We start from the raw sequence: 12,500 nt of genomic DNA, 5'->3' as shown, positions 1-12,500 counted from the left end.
TATAATATATATATATATATATATATATATATATAATATATACATATATATATACATATATATATATGTATATATATATATATATATATATATATAGATATATAGATAGATAGATAGATAGATAGATAGATATAGATATAGATATATACACATATACAAAGCCATGAATTCTACAATCCCTAAGCCCCTACACAGCCATATCCAAACGCCCATAAAAAATGACACCCGAGGCGCCCACAACACTTCTCCCGAGTTCTTCAAGGAGGAAAATGACGCCTTAATTCCAGGAACTTGATCGTCTTAAATGTATTTTTAGAAAGACTGTCTTTTCCTGGTTAAGTGAAGGTGCGGATGCCGGTCTATTTATAGCCATAGTTTTTCGGGTGTGTGTGTGTGTGTGTGAGACTCCTTAATGGTTCCAGTATGTGATTCCCTTAAGAAATTTGTTTTATTATTAGTATTATTATTGTTATTATTGTTGTTGTTGTTGTTGTTGTTGCTATTGTTGTTTTTGGATTATTTTCCTTCCTTCCTTCTTCGTTTTCTTAATCTTCTTTCCTACTTTTTTTTTTCTTTTCTTTTTTTTATCTGTCTAGGTTGTTAACCCTTTACCCTTCTCCCTCTCTACCCCCCTTCCTATTTTTGACCCCCCGCCCCCCCCGTCTCACTTCTCCCCACCCCTCCCCTCTCCACCCTCAGGACTCCACCTCCCTTTCCACTTCCTTTCCTCCCCCCCCCACCCTACCACCATCCACTTTCTTCTTCCACTTTTCGCCTCTTCACGTCCACCTACCTCTTCCACTTCCCCAACCCCACTTCCACCCACCTCCACCTTTTACTTCCCCTCCCCATCACCCACCTTCCCCTCCCCCCATCTCTTCTCTTCCTTCCCCCTCCTCATCTTTTATCTTTTAATTCTCCACTTTTCTCTTCCCACCCTCTCGCCACCACCACCTCCACCTTCTACTCACCCTCCCCACCTCCACCTTTCCCCTCGCTTTCACTTTTAATTCTCCTGCTCCCCTCTCCCTTCTCCCTTCCCACCTCCCTCCCTCTCCCTACCTCCACCTTTAACCACCACCCCCTCCCCACCCCACCTCCACCATCCCCTCCCCACCCCACCTCCACCACCCCCTCCCCCCCTCCCCCTCCCTTCTCCCACCCCTCCCCCCTCTCCACCTCCTCCTACCTTCCCCCTTCCCCCATCCCCACCTCCACCTTTAACCAATACCCCCTCCCCACCCCACCCCACCTCCGCCACCCCCTCCCCACCTCCACCTCCCTTCTTCCACCCCTCCCCCCCCTCTCCACCTCCTCCTACCTTCCCCCTTCCCCTTCCCCACCTCCACCTTTAACCACCACCCCCACCCCACCTCCACCATCCCCTCCCCACCTCCACCACCCCCTTCTCCCACCCCTCCCCCCTCTCCACCTCCACCTCCCCTACCCCTTCCCCCTCCCCACCTCCACCTTTAACCACCACCCCCTCCCCACCCCACCCCACCCCACCCCCACCCCCACACCCACCCCACCCCCACCCCCCTCAACAACCTATTTCCAGGAGGACAGAAGGAGCGCTGACGTGGGCCGGTGTGACCTCCAGCCTGAGCCCGCGGGAGGAGGTGACCTGGACGAAGGGGTTAAGGGTGGGTTGGGGGTGGGTTAAGGGTGGGTTAAGGGTGGGTTGGGGGTGGGTTGGGGGTTTGGGTTAAGGGTGGGTTAAGGGTGGGTTGGGGGTGGGTTGGGGTGGGTTGAGGGTTTGGGTTGGGGGTGGGTTGGGGGTTTGGGTTGGAAGTGGGTTGAGGGTGGGTTGGGGGTGTGTTGAGGGTAGGTTGGGGGTGGGCTGAGGATGGGTTGAGGGTGGGTTGAAGGTGGGTTGGGGGTGGGTTGAGGGTGGGTTGAAGGTGGGTTGGTGGTGGGTTAAGGGTGGGTTGGGGGTTTGGGTTAAGGGTGGGTTGGGGGTGGGTTGGGGTAGGTTGGGGGTTTGGGTTGGGGTGGGTTGAGGGTTTGGGTTGGGGGTTTGGGTTGGAAGTGGGTTGAGGGTGGGTTGGGGGTGTGTTGAGGGTAGGTTGGGGGTGGGTTGAGGATGGGTTGAGGGTGGGTTGAAGGTGGGTTGGGGGTGGGTTGGGGTGGGTTGGGGGTTTGGGTTGGGGTGGGTTGAGGGTTTGGGTTGGAAGTGGGTTGAGGGTGAGTTGGGGGTGTGTTGAGGGGGTTGGGGGTGGGCTGAGGATGGGTTGAGGGTGGGCTGAAGGTGGGTTGGGGGTGGGTTGAGGGTGAGGATGAGGGTGGGTTGGAGGTGGGTTAAGGGTGGGTTGGGGGTTTGGGTTAAGGGTGGGTTGGGGGTGGGTTGGGGTAGGTTGGGGGTTTGGGTTGGGGTGGGTTGAGGGTTTGGGTTGGGGGTTTGGGTTGGAAGTGGGTTGAGGGTGAGTTGGGGGTGTGTTGAGGGGGTTGGGGGTGGGTTGAGGATGGGTTGAGGGTGGGTTGAAGGTGGGTTGGGGGTGGGTTGGGGTGGGTTGGGGGTTTGGGTTGGGGTGGGTTGAGGGTTTGGGTTGGGGGTGGGTTGGGGGTTTGGGTTGGAAGTGGGTTGAGGGTGAGTTGGGGGTGTGTTGAGGGTAGGTTGGGGGTGGGTTGAGGATGGGTTGAGGGTGGGTTGAAGGTGGGTTGGGGGTGGGTTGAGGATGGGTTGAGGGTGGGTTGAAGGTGGGTTGGGGGTGTGTTGAGGGTAGGTTGGGGGTGGGTTGAGGATGGGTTGAGGGTGGGTTGAAGGTGGGTTGGGGTGGGTTGAGGGTGGGTTGGGGGTGGGTTGGGGGTGGGTTGGGGTGGGGTGGTTGGTGGGGTGGGTTGAGGGTGGGTTGCGGGAGGGAGAGAGAAGGAGAGAAAGAAAGAAAGAAATATATAGAGAGAGAAAGAGAAAAAGTGGGCGAGAGAGAGAGAGAGAGAGAGAGAGAGAGAGAGAAGGAAAGTGAGAGAGAGAGTGAGAGAGACAGAGAGAGAGAGTGTAGTTGTAGTAGGAGTAATTGTTTTGTACAAAGTGGTGATGGTCATGCAACTATGTAAGTCTTTAAGTAGATCTGTAAAAAATAATAACAAAAATAAATAAAATAAATAGAATGATAAAAGAAAGAAAAAAAAAATGTTTGTGATGATATGGATGTGGTACAGCAAGTAGAGGAGAATTTTTTTTTTTAATTTTTGATTAACCTTTTAATAATTATTTCTTGTTTTAAGTAATTACACGTAAAACGCATTGGTGATTAGGTAAGAAATTAAAAAAAGAAAAAACTATTACAATGAATAACTCGAATTTAATGTAAATTGATAAAACAAGAAAAAAGAAAAAAAAAGACAAAGAAAATCTGAAATAGATTGGTCACGGAAGGAATTAGATAACTGATGAGCAAAGATTGGAATATATGTTAAATTAAGTTTTAAAATCGGGATTAGATATTATATTAAAGAGATTGATCTTCACTAAATACCACTAAAACGAATGAACAGACATAATAATAATAATAATAATAATAATAATAATAATAATAATAATAATAATAATAATAAAAATAATAAAAAAAAGAAAAAATAATAATTAAAAAAAAAAAAAAAAAAAAAAAAAAAATATATATATATATATATATATATATATATATATATATATATATATATATATATATATATATATATATATATAATAATAATAATAATAATAATAATAATAATAATAATAATAACAATAATAAGTAAGTAAATAGCCAATAAGTACTAAGTAAATAAACACATAAACAAATATACGAATAAGAAAAGAAAGAGAGGGAAAAAAAGTCAATGATATGCAAATTATGCAGATTTGGGAGAACAATAATAACGGCTTCGGGCTTTTTTGCATAAGGAAAAGACCAAAATGCGTAACAAGGAAAAGAGCGAAGAAAGAAAGATTACCTGAAACATTTTAAAATCCGCGTTTTCCTGATTCCGGCGCGAGAGGGGATACGTGGCTATCAGGAAAAGTGGAAGGAAAAGATGGCGGGAAATATGGAGGAAGTATGGTATAGTCGATTTGAATTAATGCTTTTCCTTGTTCCTTTTCGAGCGTAGACTTTACAGGGAAGGTATTTATATAATGTGAAAGAAATCGTTTTTTGGGTACGGTACATAATATTTTTAACCCTGTCGTTCTTTAACCTTTTTTTTGAGCTCGTAGTCCTTATATCACTGTCTCCCCGGTACCTATTCTTTCTTCGAAAATACAAATCTATGAAATAACCAAAAATTATTATGATATGATACACGATTTAGGATTGATTTCAGGAAATATATATATATATATTTATTCTCCGAGAGCTTCACTATATAGATTTTCCTCTTTTTGACCTTTGTCCTTTGTCGTGGCTAAAAATCCTATCTATAGGATAACAGGATTACATCTTTTTATTTTCTTCGAGTGTCGGCAGAGTCTTATATCCAAAGGATCTATTTGGTATATTATCATTACTGGAGGAAAACCAGTAAAAGGAATCCACTTTACATATGTGATCCTTACCGATACAAGAACCAAGAACTTTACTTTTAAAATATACTAAATCTTGATATAAATGATATACTCTTTCGTTTTGCAATCATGAAAGTGAATTAGAACTGAGCTTGTTTCCCATAGTGCTTGTGAAACGAATTAATCTTGAAATCTGAAACACTGAAAACAGAATGCAAGCTTCAGTATCAAATTTAAAAGAAATAAATATGTTGAATTTCAGCCTCCGGGTTTCCTGTTTCTTATTCTTTTCTTCTTCTTCTTCTTCCTCTTATTTTTTCTACTTCTTCTTCTTTTTCTTTTTCCTTCTTCTTCTTCTTCCCCTCCTATTTCTTCTTATTCTTATTCTTTTTCTTTTTCTTATTCTTATTCTTATTATCATTATTATTATTCTATCATCTATTTCTACTTCTTCTTTTTCCTTCTTCTTCTTCTTCCTTCTTCTTATTTTTCTCCTACATCTTCTTCTTCTTTCTCCTCCTTCCTCTTCTTCTTCTCCTCCTTTTTCTCCTTCCTTCTTCTTGTTCTACCTCCTCCTCCTTCTTCTCCTTCTTCTTCTTCTCCTTCCCTCTTCTTCCTTCTCCTTCCTTCTTCTTCTTCTTCTTCTTGTTCTACCTCCTCCTCCTCCTCCTCCTCCTTCTCCTTCTTCTTCTCCTCCTTCCCTCTTCTTCCTTCTCCTTCCTTCTTCTTCTTCTATCTTCTCCTTCTCCTCCTTCTTCATCTCCTTCTCCTTCCCTCTTCTTCCTTCTTCTTCTCCTTCTTCTTCACCCCTAACCTGACCTTCCTGTGACACGTATTCGCCTTCTATCCCTCCCTTTTTTTCTCTTCCCCTTCGGCAACCCTTCGTCCTTCATTTATCCCTAATTATTACCCTTCTCATCCTTGCAGCGGTCTTGGCTAACCTAACTCCTTCTCTAGCTCTCTCGTCTTTTTTTTTTTTCTTTTTCTATTTCTTTCTGTTTGTGTCTGTCTTTCTGTCTGGTTTATTTTGATTTCTTTTCTTTCTGGTTTATTGTTTTCGTTTCTGATGTTCTTGTTGTGGGTCTTTCTCTTTTTTTTTTCTCTCTCTCTCTCGCTCTTTCTTTCTCTTTCTGTTTCTTTATTTCTCTCTCTCTTTCTTTCTCTCGCTCTCTCTCTCTCTCTTTCTCTTTCTCTTTCTCTCTCTCTCTCTCTCTCTATCTATCTATCTATCTATCTATCTATTTATCTACCTCTCTCTCTCTCTCTCTCTCTCTCTCTCTCTCTCACTTTCTGTAACTCTATCTCTATTTCTCTCTCTCTCTCACTCTCTCTCTCTCTCTCTCTCTCTCTCTCTCTCTCTCTCTCTCTCTATATCTCTCTCTCTCTCTCTCTCTCTCTCTCTCTCTGTTTGTCTGTCTCTCTCTCTCTCTCTCTCTCTCTCTCTCTCTCTCTCTCTCTCTCTCTCTCTCTCTCTCTCTCTCTCTCTCTCTCTCTCTCTCTTTCACTCTCACTCTCACTCTCACTCTCACTCTCACTCTCACTCTCACTCTCACTCTCACTCTCACTCTCACTCTCACTCTCACACTCACTCTTTCTCTTGTTGTTTCTCTTCCTCTTCCTCTGCTTCTCTCGTTCTCTTTTTCTATCCACTCTCTTATCCACTTTTACTCCTCCTCTCGTTACCTTTCCCCTATTAACCATCACCCTTTCTCCCCCTAGTGTTAACCTTGGATAATAGTAGATTAAAATGCCTAATTATTATTGATATTTCTCCCTCTCCGCCCCCATCCCCTTCTTTTCCTTTTCTTCTCACTTCATTTCTTCCATCTTGTTCGTTATTCCCCTTCTCTTGTCATTTTTTTTTTTTTAAACCTAATTTCCCTCCCCCCTTTCTTGTTTTTAATCGTCCTTATCCATTTACTTCTTTCACGCTCTCTTCTTCGCCGCTTCTTCACCCCCCTTTCTCCCTCTCTATAAGTCCTCCATCTTCCATCTATATTTACTTCACCCATTCTTCTTTCTCTCGTCTCCTCCTTTCCCTTTTCTCCCCTCTCTCTTCCCCCTTCCCTTTCCACGTATCCTCTGACGGTTGACACTTCAAGCAGCTCAAATTTCCCGCCAAAAATAGCTGCCTTTTTAACCTCTTGAAAAACACCTCATCTAGATTCATTTCATTGCATAAGTGAGTCAATGAGCATCTATTGATTTCGTAATTAATAAATCTATTGATACTCTGTGAATTTAAAGATTCCAATGTCATAAACGGAAACAGTCCCTCCTAAATTTAATAGGCCCGTTTCCGCCGCTGATATTATATATATATATCATTTGCACATTCCATTGATCAAGAACATAGAACAAGGATTTTTTATTTATTTGGCTTTTATTTGCCAAGAAAATATGGTTTTAATGTAATTTTTTTCAATAACGTAATGAGTTCGTTTCCCGCGTAATTCAAAAACTTTTCCTATGAAAAAGTAAAGATGTATTTTAGGCAAAAAAAATGTCGTAGGTGATCATATATATAAAAGGTCTATAATTTCGGAGCATTGTAGAGCAATTTAGAAGCACGCAGCGCCAAATACACACGCACGCGCACACGCACATACACACACACATATATGCACATTCATACGAGTAAATGTATGCGGATGACCTTGTCCGTTGAGATAAAAATCCTCTCTCTCTCTCTCTCTCTCTCTCTCTCTCTCTCTCTCTCTCTCTCTCTCTCTCTCTCTCTCTCTCTCTTTCTTTCTTTCTCTTCTCTTTCTCTTTCTCTTTCTCTTTCTTCCGCTTTCCCTTTCTCTTTCTCTTTCTCTTTCTATCTCTTTCTCTTTCTCTTTCTCTCTCTCTCTTCTCTCTCTCTCTATCTCTCACCCTCTCTATCTCTCTCTCTCTCTATCTCTCTATATCTCGCTCTCTCTATCTCTCACTCTCTCTATCTCTCACTCTCTCTATCTCTCACTCTCACTATCTCTCACTCTCACTATCTCTATCTCTCACTCTCTCTATCTCTCTCACTCTCTCTATCTCTCTCACTCTCTCTATCTCTCTCACTCTCTCTCCCCTCTCTCTATCTCTCTCACTCTCTCTATCTCTCTCACTCTCTCTCACTCTCTCTATCTCTCTCACTCTCTCTCCCCTCTCTCTATCTCTCTCACTCTCTCTCTCTTTCTCACTCTCTCTATCTCTCTCACTCTCTCCTTCCCTCTCTCTCTCTCTCTCTCTCTCTCTCTCTCTCTCTCTCTCTCTCATATATATATATATATATATATATATATATATATATATATATATATATATATACTTATCCTCTTTTTCTCTTCTCTTGTCCTCCTCATTATGAACATTACAATCTCATCATTCCTCCTCACCTTCCCCTTCCACTCCCCCATATCCATCACCCTGAGACTCACCTCCCTCTCAGCCATCCCTCCACTCCTCCCTCCCTCTATCTCCACCCCATCCCCCATTCCTCCGCCCTCCCCCTCCCATCCCCCCACCCTCCACCCCTTTCCTCCACCCTCCCTCCACCCATTACCTCCCCCCATCCACTCCCCCTTTCCCCTCCACCCTTCCCTCCCCCCCACCCTCCACCCTCCCACCCCATCCCCCCACCCTCAACCCCCACCCCCTTTTTCCCCTCCAGCCCTCCCTTCCCTCCAGCCCGCTTTCACCTCTGCTCAACCTCACCTCCCTCTCCGCCATCTTGTCCTGCTCCACGCGGTCGAGGTCGTCCAGCAGCGCCTCCAGGTAAGACAGACTGATAAACTTCTGGACGAAAGTCTCGTATTGCCTCTTGAGGTCCTGCTCCAGCTTCTCGTACTCGTCCATGAAGGCCGGTCTGTTCGAGGGCGAGTTAGAGAGATTTTTTTTTTAAGTTTTAGGTTTTTAGGTTATGGATTTTTGGAGGGAAGGTGTGTGTGGGGAAGGGAAGAGAAGAGGGGGGGGTAAAAAGGAGAGAGAGGGAGAGGGAGAGAGGGAGTGAGGGAGGGAGGGAGGGAGGGAGGGAGGGAGGGAGAGAGAGAGAGAGAGAGAGAGAGAGAGAGAGAGAGAGAGAGAGAGAGAGAGAGAGAGAGAGAAAGGGAAAGAGGAAACAGAGAAAAAAACTGATAAACTTCTGGACGAGGAGTCTCGTATTGCCTCTTGAGGTCCTGCTCAGCTACTCGTACTCGTCCATGAAGGCCGGTCTGTTCGAGGGCGAGTTAAGAGAGATTTTATTTCTAAGTTTTAGGTTTTTTTTAGGTTAGGGATTTTTTTGGAGGGAAGGTGTGTGGGGAAGGGAAGAGAAGGGGGATAAAAGGAGAGAGAAGAGGGTAGGATAAAAGAGAGAGGGAGGAGGGAGGGAGGGGAGGGAGGGAGAGAGGGAGGGAGAGAGGGAGGGAGAGGGAGAGAGGGAGGAAGCGAGAAAAGGGAGAGGAAGAGAAGGGGGAGAGAGAGACAGAGAGAAAGAAAGAGAGAGAGAAAAAAAAAGGAAAGAGAGAAACAGAGAAAAAAACTGATAAAATTCTGGAGGAAAGTCTCATGCCTCTTGGTCCTGCTCCAGCTTCTCGTACTCGTCCATGAAGGCCGGTCTGTTCGAGGGCGAGTTAGAGAGATTTTTTTTTAAGTTTTAGGTTTTTAGGTTATATTTTTTGGAGGGAAGGTGTGTGTGTGGGGAAGGGAAGAGAGAAGAGGGGGGATAAAAAGGAGAGAGAGAGAGAAGAGGGGATGATAAAAGGGAGAGGGAGGGAGGGAGGGAGGAGGGAGGGAGGGAGGGAGGGAGAGAGGGAGGGAGAGGGAGAGAGGGAGGAAGCGAGAAAAGGGAGAGGAAGAGAAGGGGGAGAGAGAGACAGAGAGAAAGAAAGAGAGAGAGAAAAAAAAGGGAAAGAGAGAAACAGAGAAAAAAACTGATAAACTTCTGGACGAAAGTCTCGTATTGCCTCTTGAGGTCCTGCTCCAGCTTCTCGTACTCGTCCATGAAGGCCGGTCTGTTCGAGGGCGAGTTAGAGAGATTTTTTTTTAAGTTTTAGGTTTTTAGGTTATATTTTGGGAGGGAAGGTGTGTGTGGGGAAGGGAGAGAGAAGAGGGGGATAAAAAGGAGAGAGAGGGAGAGGGAGGGAGGGAGAGAGAGAGAGAGAGAGAGAGAGAGAGCGATCGAGAGAGAGCGAGAGAGAGAGAGAGAGAGAGAGAGAGAAAGGGAAAGAGAGAAACAGAGAAAAAAAAACTGATAAACTTCTGGACGAAAGTCTCGTATTGCCTCTTGAGGTCCTGCTCCAGCTTCTCGTACTCGTCCATGAAGGCCGGTCTGTTCGAGGGCGAGTTAGAGAGATTTTATTTCTAAGTTTTAGGTTTTTAGGTTAGGGATTTTTGGAGGGAAGGTGTGTGTGGGGAAGGGAAGAGAGAAGAGGGGGGGATAAAAAGGAGAGAGAGAGAAGAGGGTAGGATAAAAAAGAGAGAGAGGAGAGGGAAGGGAGGGAGGAGAGAGGGAGGGAGAGAGAGAGGGAGGGAGAGGGAGAAGGGAGGAAGCGAGGAAAGGGAGAGGAAGGAGAAGGGGAGAGAGAGACAGAGAGAAAGAAGAGAGAGAGAAGAAAGGGGAAAGAGAGAAGCAGAGAAAAAAAAAACTGTTAGCTTCTGGACGAAAGTCTCGTATTGCCTCTTGAGGTCCTGCTCCAGCTTCTCGTACTCGTCCATGAAGGCCGGTCTGTTCGAGGGCGAGTTAAGTTTTTTAAGTTTTAGGTTTTAGGTTATATTTTGGGAGGGAAGGTGTGTGGGGAAGGGAAGAGAAGGGGTAAGAGAGGGAGAGGGAGGGAGGGAGGGAGGGAGGGAGGGAGGGAGAGAGAGAGAGAGAGAGAGAGAGAGAGAGAGAGAGAGAGAGAAAGAAAGAAGGAAGGAAGGAAAGAAAGAAAGAAAGAAAGAAAGAAAGAAAGAAAGAAAGAAAGAGAAAGAGAGAGAGAGAGAGGAAGCGAGAAAAGACAGAGATAGAGAGAAAGAGAAGGGAGCGACAGACAGACAGACAGAGAGAAAGTGAGAGAAAGAGGGAAAGAGAGAAACAGAAAAACAAAACAAAATGAGAGAGAGAAAGAGACAGAGAGTTGGCGAGCATATACGTGCGTATGCAAACGATTAAAAGAAACTCATTATCCAAGAACAAAACAAAGATTCCACAAATCTCCTTTACCTCACTTTCTTGAGCGTCAACAACCTCTTCTGACCGCGCTCCAATCCCGTTTTCTTTTTCTCGATCTTGGCTTCGAGATTGGCTTCGTCCGATCCCACGTTTTCTATGGCCGTCTGGTTCTTCTTGACTTCCTCTTCGCAAGCACGAATGGCCGACTGCATGCCACCCTCTACTTCCGTCAGTTCAAGCTGCCTGTTAATGATGTTAGTGCGAGTTTCCTGCAAGATTTCAGAGGAGGGAATTTTCAGTCACAGAAAATGGGAAAATATTGCGGGAGTGATTTTATGTCGCCCATCAAAGAAAATTGTTAGGGATAACTGAACTAAACTATAATTATTTCTTTACATTCTATTCTTTGTGGTTTGTACTGTACGTGACAAGAAGTAGTGAGAAGGAAAAGCGAAATTAAAAAGACTAAGAAGATAGATACGTACATAAAGGTAATCTATCCGTAAAAAGTACGTGAGATAAGGACGATACATTTTGACAAAATCCGGTTTGATTTCCAATAACAAACGTAAAATAGCATATAAAATCAGAAGTGTAATACTGAAACACATAATATATTTCACATTATGCATTACATCCCAAAAACAAAAACAAAAAAAAACATTTTAAAAGACTAAATCTGAACCAGGCAATTGTATCTCTAACCTTAAGCTAAAACCTAAATCACTTTTTGAAGTATTATATTAGCGGCAATCTGCGCCTTAGGAGACTATGATTAGCTTGCAAAATTGCTTTCTGGGAATCCATGCTTAGTAAGTGTGACATATTTGCTTGAATTATTGTGGCCTGTCTCATTGACTTACCACCTTGCTATTTTTGCCTGTCCCTCCGCCATTTTGTTCATCTCCGCTTCCTGATTCGTTGATTGAATTTATGAAACGTGAAAATAACATGGCTTTCCGGCCTCTGTCTTATAAGTATGTGTGTCCGTATCCCCTTTTTTTCTTTTCAACCACATTACAATTGGATCCTCCTTACTGTTCATCTTTATTAGAATTGGATTCTCCTTCCTGTTCATCTTTATTAGAATTGGAATCTCCTTGCTGTTCATCTTTATTAGAATTGGATTCTCCTTATAAGAAGTTTTATTCTAGTTAAAGCTATCGTGATTTCTACGTTTATATTCTTATTATTCTGATCTCTTTGTTTTGTTGTTATTGGAGTGAAGATAATGATGAGAGAGAGGGGGGGTGGGGGGAGGAAGAGAGAGAGAGATGGGGGGGAGGAAGAGGGGGAGAGAGAGAGGGAGAGAGAGAGAGAGAGGTGGGGGGGAAGAGGGGGAGATAAGAGAGATAGATAGAAAGAGAGAGAGAGGGGGCGAGGAAGAGAGGGAGATAGATAGAGAGAGAGGGTAGGGGGAGAAGGTAGATTTATCTATCTCTAGATAGTTAAACAGAAACGAATTTCGATATAAAGAGCAAGAGGCAAAAAGATAGAAATTTAAAGAGAGAGAAGGAGAGAGAGAGAGAGAGAGAGAGAGAGAGAGAGAGAGAGAGAGAGAGAGAGAGAGAGAGAGAGAGAGAGAGAGAGAGAGAGAGAGAGAGAAAGAGAGATAGAGAGTGTGTGTGAGTGAGTTCATGAACATGATCACTCCTAACCAGCACGCTCGGATTGCACGACCCGAGGGCCTGCCTGGCTACGAACCACGCGAGTTGTGTGCTGTTTGTGGCCAGTCAACTGCCAACAAGAGCAAAGTAAACTGTTCCTACACAGACTGCCCGAATATCTGCCATCCCCAGTGCCTCGGTGAAGACAGCCACTTCGCCTGCACAGAAGTACAAAGACTAAGCCATTGGCATCCCGGACGAAGTGTCCCACATAAATCCTGATAAAGAGGCAACTGAG

General features: G+C 44.3%; 1 protein-coding gene across 1 annotated transcript in view; it reads right to left on the bottom strand.

Annotated features, from left to right (window-relative positions):
* The window catches only part of LOC113812160 (clusterin-associated protein 1), a 47,462-nt gene that overhangs the window by 10,063 nt on the left and 24,899 nt on the right, over positions 1–12,500 (bottom strand). The window contains exons 5-6 of the mRNA XM_070128610.1: positions 10,647–10,864; positions 8,180–8,330 (exon numbers count right to left, since the gene is read on the bottom strand). Coding sequence (XP_069984711.1) covers positions 8,180–8,330; positions 10,647–10,864 — 369 coding nt within the window. The remainder of the gene's footprint in view (positions 1–8,179; positions 8,331–10,646; positions 10,865–12,500) is intronic.

This window comes from Penaeus vannamei, chromosome 13, assembly GCF_042767895.1.
Source record: "Penaeus vannamei isolate JL-2024 chromosome 13, ASM4276789v1, whole genome shotgun sequence".
Classification (NCBI taxonomy): domain Eukaryota; kingdom Metazoa; phylum Arthropoda; class Malacostraca; order Decapoda; family Penaeidae; genus Penaeus; species Penaeus vannamei.
Note: the sequence above shows the minus strand (reverse complement) of the source record. Positions and strands in the feature narration are given on the sequence as shown.